The sequence below is a fragment of the Urtica dioica genome, chromosome 3, assembly GCF_054948205.1.
Source record: "Urtica dioica subsp. dioica isolate 48M chromosome 3, U.dioica_male_clone48M_v1_H2, whole genome shotgun sequence".
Taxonomy (NCBI): Eukaryota; Viridiplantae; Streptophyta; class Magnoliopsida; order Rosales; family Urticaceae; genus Urtica; species Urtica dioica.
Window position 1 is genome coordinate 47,134,037 of NC_142758.1, and position 14,626 is coordinate 47,148,662.

General features: G+C 37.5%; 3 protein-coding genes across 3 annotated transcripts; 1 reads left to right on the forward strand and 2 right to left on the reverse strand.

The window, feature by feature from the left end:
- Positions 1-725: 725 nt before the first annotated feature.
- On the forward strand, positions 726-4,347 carry LOC149403232 (protein-tyrosine-phosphatase MKP1-like). Its single transcript, XM_089609914.1, has 3 exons — positions 726-1,880; positions 2,173-3,264; positions 4,026-4,347. Exons 1-3 carry the CDS (start codon positions 1,185-1,187, stop codon positions 4,113-4,115), a joined length of 1,878 nt encoding a protein of 625 aa, XP_089466040.1. The 5' UTR covers positions 726-1,184; the 3' UTR covers positions 4,116-4,347.
- Positions 4,348-5,892: 1,545 nt separating this feature from the next.
- On the reverse strand, positions 5,893-7,033 carry LOC149403233 (uncharacterized). Its single transcript, XM_089608660.1, has 2 exons — positions 6,398-7,033; positions 5,893-5,988 (listed from the first exon to the last, which is right to left on the reverse strand). Exons 1-2 carry the CDS (start codon positions 7,031-7,033, stop codon positions 5,893-5,895), a joined length of 732 nt encoding a protein of 243 aa, XP_089464786.1.
- A 1,232-nt stretch (positions 7,034-8,265) lies between these two features.
- Positions 8,266-13,349, reverse strand: LOC149403234 (sphere organelles protein-like protein). Its single transcript, XM_089609819.1, has 13 exons — positions 13,028-13,349; positions 12,645-12,709; positions 12,280-12,540; positions 11,497-11,739; positions 11,345-11,414; positions 10,637-10,711; positions 10,292-10,457; positions 10,115-10,155; positions 9,773-9,979; positions 9,480-9,551; positions 9,239-9,394; positions 8,894-9,083; positions 8,266-8,776 (listed from the first exon to the last, which is right to left on the reverse strand). Exons 1-13 carry the CDS (start codon positions 13,217-13,219, stop codon positions 8,583-8,585), a joined length of 1,932 nt encoding a protein of 643 aa, XP_089465945.1. The 5' UTR covers positions 13,220-13,349; the 3' UTR covers positions 8,266-8,582.
- Positions 13,350-14,626: the final 1,277 nt, after the last annotated feature.

Below are 14,626 nucleotides of genomic sequence, written 5' to 3' on the forward strand. Positions count from 1 at the left end.
TTCAGATTTTTAAACCTATTTTAACATGAAAATTAAAATGTTACATTCAATCTGGTTAGTCGTATGGTAGCTAACAGACACGAAAATTTCCGTTTTCCTTGCTTGCGAAAGTGAATGAAAAAATTTCGACATGTGTCGATAATGTCAGTGACGCAAATAGAAGAATTGGCTTCCGCTAAGCATCGCAGGTTTGGCTTTTTATTTATTTATTAAATCTGGACCGTTGGATGTAAAATCCAACAATGCAGATTGCGTCTGTCATTAATGCACTAACACAATTGAAGGTTTCCTTTCTCGTTTTTGTTTTTTTTAATTTCCGTTAAACTTTTGTTACGTTACCGGAAATATCACTACCATAAGGTAAAAAATTCCGTCGTTAACGTTTGGAAATTTCCGTTTCAGTTCGGGCCGGAAGGGTTTGTCGGCATAAATGGTATTTCTGGTACCGACCAATAGCCAAATTTAGGTTACATGATCCATCATATTCCTAATTTTCTGAAAAATAGCAGAAGTGGATATAAATGTCATCACAAGATTTGACGTGCAATGTTTAATTAACTACAAATCCCCGTTTTCTTTCCTCAAAATATTTATAAAAAATAAATTCCCGTTTTCTCCGATGACGTGGCAATTTGACCCGTTCTCTGTGTCTCTTCTTTATGAGAACGGCCAACGACTCCAAGTCGCAATCTTTTGTAGTATTGTGAGTTGTGACTCACTCCAACTCGTTCTCTCTCTCTCTCTCTCTCTCTCTCTCTCTCTCCACCCCAAAGGGACTGAGATTGTTTACTTTCCCGGTAAGTCGCTCTTCAACAATCTCGACTATATTAAATTACCAATCTCATGCTCTTATTTATTTTTATTTTTTCTTATAAAATTCCATGCGTTTTCCTTCAAAGTGTCCCACTAGATATGGCCTATGGGTTTTACTGGGTCATATTCGTGTCTGAATTTTCCTCTTCGTAGACTATCCAAATCAGAAAAGTACAAGATTTAAGAGAGAGAGAGAGAGAGGGAGAGAGAAATACAAAGAGAGTCAAGGGTTTTAGGTGGGAAAAAGAAGACCAATATATCATTATCACAACTTGATTGCTTCTTTTTATTATGTCATTTCTTGAGACTTCGTTGAATGACTTAAGAGACAGCCAATAAATAAAATAATATTTTTTTCTTCGCCGGAGAATATGTTGAGATTACAAGACGAAGAGGAAAAAGATCGTCTCTCCGGCAACTCGCGGAGAAGGTATCTCCGGTCAGCCTCGTGGACTGACCGTTCGCCGACAGCCAGTAGTAATCCTTGCTCCTCAAACCTCCGGGCAGCCCGGAATCTGTTGCCGCCTCTGTCGATATCCCGGCGAAACGCCGACGAGTGGCCGAATCCCGGCTCCGACGACCTCGGCGAAACCCCGCGCGGAGAAAGAGAGTCCGGTCAGCTCGAGTTCAGGAGAGACAAGCTCGCCTTCTTCGACAGAGAGTGCTCTCGGATCTCCGACCACCTCTTCCTCGGCAGCGACCTGGTGGCGCGTGACCGCGACGCGCTCGCTCGGAACCGAATCACGCACGTGCTCAACTGCGTGGGGTTCGTCTGCCCGGAGTACTTCAAGCCCGAGCTGACCTACAAGACCCTCTGGCTCAGAGACACTCCTTCGGAGGACATAACGAGTGTTCTCTACGACGTGTTCGACTACTTTGAGGAGGTCCGAGAGAGGAAAGGACGGGTCTTTGTCCATTGCTGCCGAGGAGTTTCTCGGTCGAGCTCGCTCGTCATCGCTTATCTGATGTGGCGCGAAGGGCTCGGGTTCGACGAGGCCTTTCGGAGAGTCAGGGCCGAGAGAGAAGTCACCAACCCCAATTTCGGCTTCGCTTGCCAGTTGTTGCAGGTAAAAATTACATCTGCTATAGCGTCTTTTTGAAATTTTACAATATTTGTTACTGTTTGTTTGAGCTCTATTTAATGTTTTGATGTTCTAAAAAAAAAAAAAAAAAAAATATTGTTTACTAATTTTTGAAACGATTTAAAACAGCAGCTATAAGCTTTGTTACTATTTAAGCTCTATTTAACTATAATTACTGTTTTGATTACAATCTCGAAAAGATTTAAAACAGCCGCTATTTTGAAAATATTGCTCTTTAACAACATTATTCCTGTAATTTTTTTTGCCGTTGTGGCAGGCCCAGAACCGAGCAACGGAGAATTCGGGGCCGAGGATGTACCGGATGGCCCCGCACTCTCCCTACGATCCCCTGCATCTCGTCCCGAAGATGGTGGTGGACCCCGGGGAATCGAAGCTCGATTCCCGCGGGGTCTTCGTCGTACACGTGGCGTCCTCGGCGGTGTACGTCTGGATCGGGAAGCGCTGCGGGCCCGCGGAGGCCGAGACCGGGCGGGCCGCGGGCCGCCAGGTGGTCCGCTACGAGCGGGCCCGCGGCCCGATCCTCGAACTGGCCGAGGGAGACGAGCCCGCAGAGCTTCGAGAGGCTCTCCCCGGGGCTTGGGACCGCCTCGGGGATCGCAGGGTCGAAGATTACGACTCGGACTTCGGAATCTTCCGGAAGGCTCTCGCCGGAGGAGTCGTCCCCGCGTTTTCCGGGTCGGTTTCCGAGTCCGAGACGTGCCTCCCGGCTCGGGAGAGCGGTTGGGAGAGGCTGAGACGGAAATTCTCGATCGGTGTCATGAGAGAGTTCATCGCTAATTCCTCGAAGCTCCCATTGGAGATCGTCGAAGAAGAAGAAGAAGATTCTTTTTCTTTCTCGCCTCTGAGCTCGAGCTCGGACTATGCGAGCTCGGTCTCGTTCTCGCCCTCGTCGTCGAATTGGTCCGATCTCTCTCCTTCTTCGGCGGGCCCGTTATTTCCGGTCAAGAACGTCGCTTTATTAGACGAGGTCGAGTACAATCGCGGGTCTCCGAAGCGTTTCCACGGCTTTAGTAGTTTGTGCAAAGACGGTATTGCCCGTCCTCGGTCGCTCAGAATCCCGGGGAGATCGCTGTCCTTCTCGGGGGGCGATACGGGAAGAGAAGGGGTATCGGACGAGAGGTTGGCGAAGAAAGCGGTTCTGTACGAATGGCCTTCGCTGAGCAAAGTCGAAGGCTCTCGGCTCTTCAGCCGACTCGACTCTCGATCGTCGTACGTTATGGTATCCCCGGAATCGAGCCCGGGTGAAAGGACGTTGACTTTCTGGCTCGGGCGCGAAACTTCCGACGAGGTTATTGCTCGAGATTTTCTCGATCAAATGGATATTCCGTTGGATACTACTCATGTCCAGGTAATACTTTTTTTTTTTTTTTACTGAGCTAGTCCCTTGGTCCAGATAAGTTTATTTTGAAATTTATGTAGATATTGAAACATGATCATATATTAGTGTCAACTCAAGTCATCACTAAAATGTTTTTGTATTGAGAAGATGATCAAATCAATATAGTTTTTTTGTTAACTTCATTATCATCAGGCAATCTTGTTTTTTTTTCATTTTAGTCAGGGTTTGGTACCACTTCAATAATAAAATCAAAAAATTAGAAAAATAGTCAAATTAAACGTTTGATATTGCTAAATAGCCAATGTTTGGTAAATATTAGGTAAATAACCATAAATGATGACGTGGCTTAATATAACAGTGACTATTTACTTGATATTTACGTTTGTAAATATATAATATTGGCTATTTACCTAATATTTACTAAACTTTGGTTATTTAGCAATTTCCAACGTTTAAGTTGACTATTTTGTTAAATTACCCTAATAAAATATTAAAAAAATATATATCATATCAGTATTACAGACATGTTCTTGTGTTTTCATTTTGCAGCGTTATAATCTGAAAAATACAGTATTTTGACATCCATTCGATCCGATGTACCTCGTTGAAACATATTTTGACATTGTCACAAAATTAAGAAATAGTTATGACTATTATGAAATTAAAAAAAAATATTGAATTAAACTAATCGCTCAACCATCTCAGACTCCAATTTGATTTCAAATTATATCGCCGCGAATTGTTGTAATAAATACCGATTCATTTTTCAGGTCGTAAGGGAAGGCGAGGAACCAGAGAAGTTTCTAAGCCAGCTTAGAGGCTTGGCGTTACAAGCAACCGAGGACAAAAGAGACAGTTAATATTATTAATAATAATAAATCAGGATCGGCGAAAAAAATGTATAGGAAAAAGCCATGTTGTTGAACCAAATGCTAATTAAAAATAATACCTTAAGACATGTTTTCTTCTCTCTCTGTATGTAACTTATGAGTCGGAGAATCCGACAATTCTGTCCACGTTCAGCACCAAAAGGGTGTTGGGTGTTCTTAACATCAAATGGAATAAGTGAAATCAACTCTGTTATTGCCTTCACTAACAACTAACTACTAAAATTTCTTAATCTTAAAATAATCATGGCCTGGATTGATTGTTTGTAGTTGCATAGATTTTGTGCTAAAGATTCAAACTTCAGTAGTATCACTCTTGGAAAATTGGGATTCTTTCTTTGGTCAACGGTACGTATTGCTATTCGTATATGCATGGTGTTGATTTGGTTTGTGTTCTTTGCAAAGTGATTGTTTTTTTTTTAAATAGATATTTAGCCAACTAAAATGATTGAGCTTGCTATATAGCTAACGTTTCGTAAATATTAAGTATATAGCCATAAATATGAAGTGGCATTTCTGGTTTGTCATTTCGTTGAAATAAAAGAGTGGAATATTTACGTCAATTTACACGTGTAAATCATAAACGTGGTTATTGACTTAAAATTTATGAAACGTTGGCTATATAACAATATAAAACTGTAAATATGACTATTTATCTAATGGACCCTTATTTTTATTTTATTTGTCACAACATGTTGTATAATTGCATTTCTCGATAGTGTGTTGGCGTGGACTCGATCAATAGTATGTTTAAGGATCTAGTGTCAAGAGTGGGTTCGGGTTCTTTGCCGGTGATGTTGAAGCTCCAATCGAACCAAGTCACATGAAAATTATATAATTTTTTCATATATGCCCCTCAAGAATATTGTTTTTCTTATGCTCCCCCTTGTTAATTTATAACTTTTACGCCAAAATTTTACATTTTTAGCCCAAAAGTTATATAACTTTTTCATATTTACCCCTCCTGAACATTTGTTTTTCTTACACGCCCCTCATGGAATTTAGAATAAATTTTTTATAATCAAATTTTGCCTCCTCATTACAAATTCTATCTCTGCCACTGGGTGGGAGATAGCTTCCCGATCTATTCGTCCCCTGAAAAAAAAAAAAAAAAAAAAAAAAAAAAATCATGGATAGAAGCAAGTTCAGCAGAGGGCTGGAGGATGGGAAAATAAGAAAGATGTGTTGGGCGTTATCGAGGGCTCGTAACGACGCTGTTTGGAACGGGAAAAAAAGGTCATATCTCTGGTATGAAATGATGAAATGATCTTGAGCTTGTGCATAACATTTCACTTTGAACGTGATTCCCGGCTTTACGGTTTGAGGGTATGAATAATGATCTTACCTTGTGCAGAGGCGGTGCTGGGTTTTCTTCGATTTCGATTGATTGTTAAAGTCCGGCCAAGAAGGCCACAAAGATGAAGCTCCTTGATTTCCTGTGCTAGCTCTGCTGACTCTTTTTTGCCGTGCTTTAGTTTTAAATAGTTGTTATTTTTTCTATGATTTGTACTAGTCTGGCATATCATTTAATGTAATAACTTCAGTAAATATTAGTAAAAAAAAAAACGCAAATATATATCTGCCAATAACACATCCGACAGAGTCTGGTATCATATATATATAGTAAGTGGATAATATGATATAGAGTTTTTAAAAAGCAGAGACAAAAACCTTGAAAGAAATTATAAATAACGTAAACATGAAATTTAAAGAGAATAACATGACGTCAAATGTCCTATATTGTAGCGGATCAATTTTCCGTCTTCACGGCCTGAATCTTCTGCTCCAAGAAAACGTTTGTGAGAACTGACTTGGTCGTAAATGATGATTCCAGCAGTTTCAATGCCTATACATTAAACGGTTCAAACTTCCATCTTAGTGCTACATTAAAATATCATGACTAAATAAAAAACGTCATTAGAAACAAAATACGTCATTGAATTAATCTTTCTGAAATTAAATATAACATATCAGTCAGTAAATGTATATACACTTTTCCAAAAGGTTCAAAAGCAAGAATTTACAATCAGTCACTTAGGTAATGTTCTCCTCTAAAAACTAATGATACTTATATAGTTAATACTATCTTACACTCAAATAAACTACATAATAACAGGAAATGAATATTGCAAACTATAGCAAACAAACATATATTCTTAGGAAGAAAAAAAAGAGTCGAACATTGATATATATATATGTGACCACACAAAAATTATTATCAGAACAATCTTCCAATAAGATATCTACGTACGTACCTCATCCATGCCAATGGAAACGGTTTTCTGTTGAAAAGAACTCACGTCCTTGACATTTAACTTATTGAGTAAAGTAATAATATTTATAGCGGACATTGGTTCGACCACAAGATCGTCTGTTACCATGTATTTCACCAAACCCTTCACAAACCCATACTCTTTATGTGGTACCCGACAACTGAAACGTAAGACCATTTTTTCAGAGCAATCAGGACACGTGTCTGTAGGGTCATCCGACCAATACTCGCCGTTTTCGACGCACATTCTCGTTTTGCATACATAGATCCTTTGACGAATATTCGACAACGACATGTCGTTCCTGAGCGACTCTGTGGTTGGTGTAAAACTGATCGTAGTTAGCCTAGGCCTCAAGAGACAATCCTTGTTCACTTTCTCTTTCTGTCGAATGTATTGGTTGTTTAAGTTGCTGAAGCTGTCGCAGAGGTTTCCGATAGAGCTGTCATTTTTGCTTGACAAAAGCCTGACGAAATTTCTGAGCGGGAGAACCAAAAGCGAGAAAAGAAAGTCGGCGAAGTCCTGCTCAGCTTCTGCGAACACGACTCTGTTGGTCTTCAAGTCTATCTGAAGCTTGATACTAATATTCTTTTGCTGCTTCGGGATTATTGACACACTCATTTTGTTCTGTTGATTGTATCTTTGTATTGACTACGTAGATGGTTCTCATTTGTTTATATATATATACTGGGAATTTGAAGAAATGTTAGTTCTACATGTGATGTGAAAGACTATTTTTTTCCTTTGCATGAGGATTTGAGAAGTCAGAAACTTTAAAGGTCCTCGTTGAATTGATGAAATCGATTCATTTAATGGCATGGTATTACGATATTATTACGATATTAATGATCTTGAATGGCATGGGAACTGAAAAGTTGGTGAATGTTTTGATCTAGAGCGTCATTTTGAGTATTAATGATCTTGAATGGCATGGGAACTGAAAAGTTGGTGAACGTTTTGATCTAGACCGTCATTATTGAGTCATAACTAAATAATATAATCGAAAATCGAGCAAAGTAAGAGAACGGTTTTCACTGCATATATATGGATATTGTTCTTTCAGCAGGGCTCTCAAAAAATATGCTACGAACTTTATTAAGGCGGAAGAAACTATCAGAAAACCCTTTCATATTACACGGATATCCAGAAAAGCTCACCAGGGGGCAAATTTGAGAAAAACAAATTCAGAGGGACTAATTTGAAAAAATAAATCTCAAGTGGGACTAATTTGTAACTTTTTTTAACGTAATTTTTTTTTAAAAAAAACTAAAAATTACCCCAAAATATAATTAAAAAAATAATAATAATTTGAGGGGGGTCACGTGGGCCCTATGTTAATCAACAAGCAATAGAATGCAAAATATTGCAGATTACTGAATAATCTGAATACAACTATACACTCTTAATCAAGTATACAAACTTGATCAGGTGAGAATTATTCAACAAGCAATAGAATGCAAAACATCGCAGATTACTGAAGACGAAGTAGAGTCAGAGAAATTCAACGATCAACAACGCATAGCACCAAATAGAGATACTCAATCACTAAAACAACCACCCGTCTCCAACAAAAAGTCACGAGTGAAAAACATCTTTGGACATGTCGTTTGTGTAAATTAAATACAATACTCTTTTGATCTATTTAGGTACATCATTACGGTTTTATAAACGTGCCCTGCTCATAGGTTTTGTTGTGCTTGGGTAAAGTCCTGATTGTCTACATATGTTTTGAATGATCATGTACTTTCATTTTACACGTACATGCATTGCTCTTTTTTTTTTTATAAACATTACTTGATGTCTTCGCATTCAACGTTCAAACAAAATAATGGCCATATAAATACAAGCTCAACTTGCCAAAGAGTTGGCTTTCCTTCCAACTTTGACATTTCATATTCATATTCTCTGCCAACCCAAATCATAATATCTTAAATTCCAAATTAAAAGAGGGCATTAGAAGAAAATTGTTCAATACTAAAGGCTCTCTCCACCACCACTAAACCTTTTTTCATAAGCAAAGAAAAGCCAACCAAACTATACACCAACACAAAAATTGGCATTTCCTTGCTTAACATTACTAACAAGAGTTGAGAATATCTGAGGATGTGTTATTTTTTTTCCTAACCGATAAAGAAACTGTACCGTGGCGCTAATTGCTCTTTGACTTAACTTAGAGCTCGTTTTGGGCCCTCAAGCGAGCCATTGTCGAGCCGATTCCACCACCTCTCAAACCTCGATACGACCACGAGCTCTGGGATGTGCTCGCTTTTTTAGTCCAATCTTCTCCTTTGCTCAGCTCAGCCTTTTTTGCACTCAGCTTGTCGCAGATTTCATCCCATGCATTTACTTTTCCATTCTCTGCAACTAAATACAAATCGAACAGTCGCTAAAGGGATAATCATATATAAAAAACGAAAGAATAATATATCATTTTGAACTTGTTTCCCGGCTTTAAGCTTTGCGGGTATGAAACGATCCTACCTTCTGCAGCGGTGGTGCTGGGTTTTTTCGGTTTCGGTTGCTTGATAGAGTCGGGCCAAGAAGGCCACGAAGAAGATGAAGCACCTTGATCTCCTGCGCAAGCTCTGCTGATTATGCACGAACCTGACTTGGTTGCGCTTTTTTTGCCGGGCTTTACCATTCTAACATCAACGAGGGAGAGATACTCAATCTGAAGACGAGCTCCAAATTGTCAGATTGTAAGATTCGTAATTTAGCTTCGTATTGAAATTAAAAAATTCTACCGTCTGATTCTGAAACTTATCGATCGCGTTAAACGTGGTAAGATGTGAAAAGCAATAATATTTTTACTATTTGCTTAATTACCTGGAGAGACCCATCGTCCGCGTACATGTTTGACTTCGCTGCAGATTCCTCTGCCTCGTCCTCGTCCTCGTCTTTCTCAAATTCAATTGGATACTCGGGAACTTGTACTAGGGTAATCAAATTGGATTCAATATCAAACTTCGATACTTTCCCAACCTGAAAAAAAGATAGATCTTGGTATACTTATACCCTTGATTTAGGGTTATTTTAAGTACTTGCTAGGAGTGACAACGATCTGTACCCGGAAGGAGGAAATTTCGGGATTCCATGATGAAGATAACTCAACCAAACGATAAGCGACTATATCATCAACCTGCAGTGTATATCATTGAAAGCTTATCATCATCAACGTCGAGATTAACCCTAACAGATCAATTTCATCACTAGACATACGACTCTCTAACGAATAAATTCATTTACAACTCGATAATACTGAAGGTGTGCCAGCGGATATGCTTAAGAGCTTTTGCCCACTAAAATCGTTTATTCTCTTCTCAGCTTTCAGAGCAAAATTTTGCAGATGGATCAACAAACCTGAGGCGCAGTAGACGAAAACGGTGTAAGCTTCTCGAATTCTATGGGAGGGTTTACTTTAACCACTTCTTCAACAACTGGTATGGCAGCTATAGACTCTTCTTGGTTCAGATTTTCATGATCGCCCCACTTGTAAGATGTCGTTTTCTCTCTACCCCATTTCTGACCCTTTTTCTTGTTCGTTATTCCGTTCCATTTAAATATTTCCTGATCGAGAGATTTGAAACATGGAGAGACAATGGAAATTATGATGTGTAATTAAAAATTGTACAATACTGAAACTGGATAACTATCGATGTATAATTGTTCACAAAGTAAACAAGAACGACTGTAAAAACATACCGCTGGAGTTTCACGGGTTTGAATTGTCTGGGCAGAATCATCTGTGATGGGAATATGACGTATATGAGAAATAACTATAAGTATACAAGGAAATTCAAGAGTACAAAAGCCCACATCAAGGCTCGCTTAAAAAGTGAAACAATATTCTGTCCAAATATCCAATCAAATACCACATACCTTTGCCGAGGGGCTCAAATCGAATGTGTCCTGGCCTAACTACAACAGGAACAATAGCACCTTCTTCATCACTGCATTCATCTTCTTGTTGATGCTCGTTAATAGACTTTCCAGTAGCTTTTTCAGATGGCTGAGGATTTTTCGGTATGTCTACTTGTACTTGCTTCTGATAAGTATCAAATCAAACAGATCAATCAAAACTAGGCTATGCTTTCTAAAAAATTAGAGCATAATTTATGTACTTGTGGTTAACTCAAACAGTCAAGTTATACTTTCCCGCTGTAACAGCAATGACTTATTCTGTAATTATACCTTCATCTGGACTTAGTAATGAAGCAAAATTACCTCTTTATCCAGAAGTCGTTTTTCTCTCAAATACTGCCTTCTGACCCTCTTACGTCGTGTACTTCTACTTGGGAACTGGTCAAAATAATTAAACAATATAACATCAAATGAAGAAACATCTCGATTTTAAATATTTATTGATCACGCTAGGGCAAGATGGAAAAATAAGCCCTCCCATTATTAAGAAGGAAATGCTCTATATTATATTATTGTACTAACTGTAATGCCTTCTTACCTATTTCAACAAAAATATACTTTTTTTAAATAAAAAATTAAGAGCAAATTCCTTCATTCTGTTTGAGAAATCTGTAATACGCTTCTAGTCCCCACTCCTAAGTCATGTTTAGAATAAAAACACTATCCTTTAAAAAAAAATCTGGAAAGAAAAAACAAAGAGACAACAGCAACATGAAAAGATCCATTTAACATCATTATTTGTCTACAATATAAGATATTTCCTCAAAAACAATGATAAGAAAATAAATGAAAAAAAAAAGAGAAAGAAACAGAGAGACACCATTATGCATGAATTGTTAAAAAAAAAACAAAACAAAAAAAACAAAAACAAAAAAAAACTAAATGCCCCATCTTGCAAGGAAATAAGCTAAACCTAATGCTACAGAAATAAAAAATTATACTGAAGTAAGATACTAGAACATTTATCTCCAAAAGACAGTTTATTCTAAAAAACATGGTGATAGTGAATACCGATTTACTTCCGTTGGACACGGGAGACAAAACCCCATTGCTCTTTACATTCTCTTGTATTTGACCGGACCTGAGAAACAACATATTACAATACAAGAGTTCTTGCTTTCAATTTGAGCAAAACTTCATAAATAACAATGCCGATTAGTTACCTCTTTTCATCTGGTGTAGACGTGTTCACGTTCTTCTCTTTTTCATCAATATCCAAGTCACTCGAACTCTCCGTGTCGCTACTTGTGTCAGACAAATCTCCATTCTCAACGTGGCTCTTCTCCAAAAGGAGCGCGTGTTGGTTAGAACACCCATTCTGCTCTGGCTTGGTCTCCTTCTGAACATCTTCTGGAGCACCTAAAGCTTCTTTTGTACTTTCACATCTCTTCCTTTTCTTCCGGCCACTGAAAAACAATAGATTGCTTATTCTAGGAAAAGGCATACAAGTCAACGATAGAGTACTCAATATTATAATTAGTTTCCTTGTTCAAATCAAACCCATGAACTATAAACAAAATTACTCAATCACTAAGGCTGGTTTTGGAACCCGGAAAACGCAAAGGAAAATGAAAATGAAGGAATATGAAATATGAGGAGAAACCATGATTCTAAGTAGTGTTTGTAATTCATGGGAAAATGAGAGCGAAAGAAGAGGGGGCAAAGAGAAAATAGACACAAACGCGGGCCCGCATGTAGAAATTTGGATGGATTTAATTTTCCACCCGATCTTCCATAACAAATAGACACTCCTCGTGAGTTATAAATTTTCCCTCCTATCTTCCCTCCATCTAACCAACACAAGGAAAATATGAGGGATTGCATTTTCATTTCCCTCCTATTTTCCAAATTCCAAAACACACCCTAACATACTATACAAATAATCATATTTTTTTTATTACGATTATTGATTTATACTAAATGACAATGAGTTTTCTTTAACGTACCTTGACCGGTTTAGTTTCTTCGCAGCCTTCCTTTTCTTGTTATGCGTCTTTTTCGGAGTACCATCAATGACTTCCAACTTTTCAGGCTCCGCTTGTTCAGAATCACTTCGGTAACCTCCACTTTCCTTCTCGAACTCCTCGTTCGCCAAAAGCTTCATGCCCTCGTTCACGGGCTGCTCCGCCGCAACTCCTTCAAGCTCACGGATATTCCTATGCTCGCCAAGTCTGGCTGTTTCAGTACCACCACATTTCCTTTTCACTCTGTCCGACGAACCCAAAATCGACAAAATAAAAAAAGGGAAAAAAAAATTTGGTAACGTTTTCCATAAGGACATAAGATCGAAGGGTTTCGGTGATGAACGAACCTAACGACGTCCCTTTCGTTCAATATAGATGTCGATTCAAAAGGTGGTAAGACAAAACCACCCATCTGCAATGGGAAATTTTTTTAATCAGGCTTAGTAAACTAATTTAGGTCTTTCCGAAAATTAATTCAAATATTGAAACCAGTGAAAGAACCCTAATTTTGAGTTCTAGAAACAGCTCAACGCAAATGTCGTATAGTTTCGTATACATGCATTGCCTTCAATAAGTCAAGTACTTAACAGTGCTGTAAACACAATAGAGAGAGATTCCAAATGCATATAAAAACCAAACCGTATATGCTTGTATTTCTCATTTCTCGTCATCGACTACTATACATATACAGTCATTTTGGAAATAACTTGTAGAGAGACGAGAGGCTTACGGTGAGGACAAGGCCATTAGGACAAGAGTCTCGAAGCTCGAAGACATTGACGAGGTGATCGGAGAGCTCGGAGATGGTTTCAAGGCTTTGATTCACCGAAATCCAAGCTCGCTTCAGTCCCTCTGCTATCTGTGACTCGCGGAGTATTTCTGGGTCTTTGAATACCAAACGAAGTCTCAGACTAGACTCCATTGATGACCTAGGATAAAGAAAGAAGATTGATGTAAGACTTTTGCGTCCTTCTTTGTATATCGTTAAACCCTGGGTTTCGCTTGAGGTCAAGAGACTCAGAGAGTAAAACCAAAGGTTCTCGCTCTGAGAGAGAGAGAGACGGTCTTTGCTTATTGGGCCACAATTAAAAAGCCCATACCTCCGTAATCGGACAATGGTCCTCTTCTGTAAGGTTATTCCCTGCATACCTATCTTTATTATAACCGCAAAATAGGTTTTTCTTTCTAAACAAATCATTTTAAACTAATCACGTATGCTTTTTTTTTATCGTAAATAATAACTTTGATCAAGTGATAAATAATTATTATTTAATGTTTATATTTTTTAATTATTTTCTTAGATTATATTTATATTTATTTTTCATTCATAAAGAAAATAATTGTTTTAATATATTATTTTGTAAACTAAAATAACTAAGATAAAATATTAAAATTAAATTATATTTTGGGGTTTTTTTTATTTAACAATCTAATTTAATATTATAAATCTCTCTTTGAATATTAAAACTTTATATTTGGATTTGGAGTTCTGCTACTCATTCAGTCTATAGTGTAAAAATAAAATAAAAAATAAAAAGATTTTTTTTTGTACAAATAGCCAATTCAAATTAAATGTTTAGCAAAATAGTCAAGATTTCATAAGTAAGTGCATTCTAACTACTTATAGCGTAAACATATTAATATACTCTTAATGTTTCGGTGAACCCGTTTTTTCAGGATTTCAAAATAGTTAATCTAGGTGTCCAAAATTTTAATCCACTATTTTTTTAATACACTTTCTATATATACTAAATAGTTCCGATATTAATTTCATCGTCAAAACTAAACAACAAATTTTCAAAAAATTTAATCATGTCTTCAATTTCGTTAATTTAGTTTCAAAACACACAAACAAGTTCCATGATTTCAGTCAAGTTACATTATTTAAAAAAAAATTAGAGAAATTGTCTAATTTACCACCAATTTCATAACATTTTCCCACTTTATACCAAAAGACTAATTTTTTCCCAAAATGCCACCATCTATGTCAACAATGTTGACATCTACGTTTGCCGTTCACTATTAGATGTCAACATTGTTGACATAGATGGTGACATTTTGGGAAAAATTAGCATTTTTGTGGAAAGTGAGAAAATGTTATGAAATTAGTGGCAAATTAGGCTACTACTCTAAAAATTAATCGTGCCTTCAAAACATTTAATCTCTCACCTAAACAATCAATAAAATTTTTGAAGTCTAATAATTTGCAAAGAGAAGGCAATGAAGTGTCAAAATATTTAATCCACTCTTTTATGAACCAGGGAAAAAAAAGAAAAAAAAAAAGAAAAAAAGAAGAAGACAGTGACGGTGATGGTGATGACGATCGACG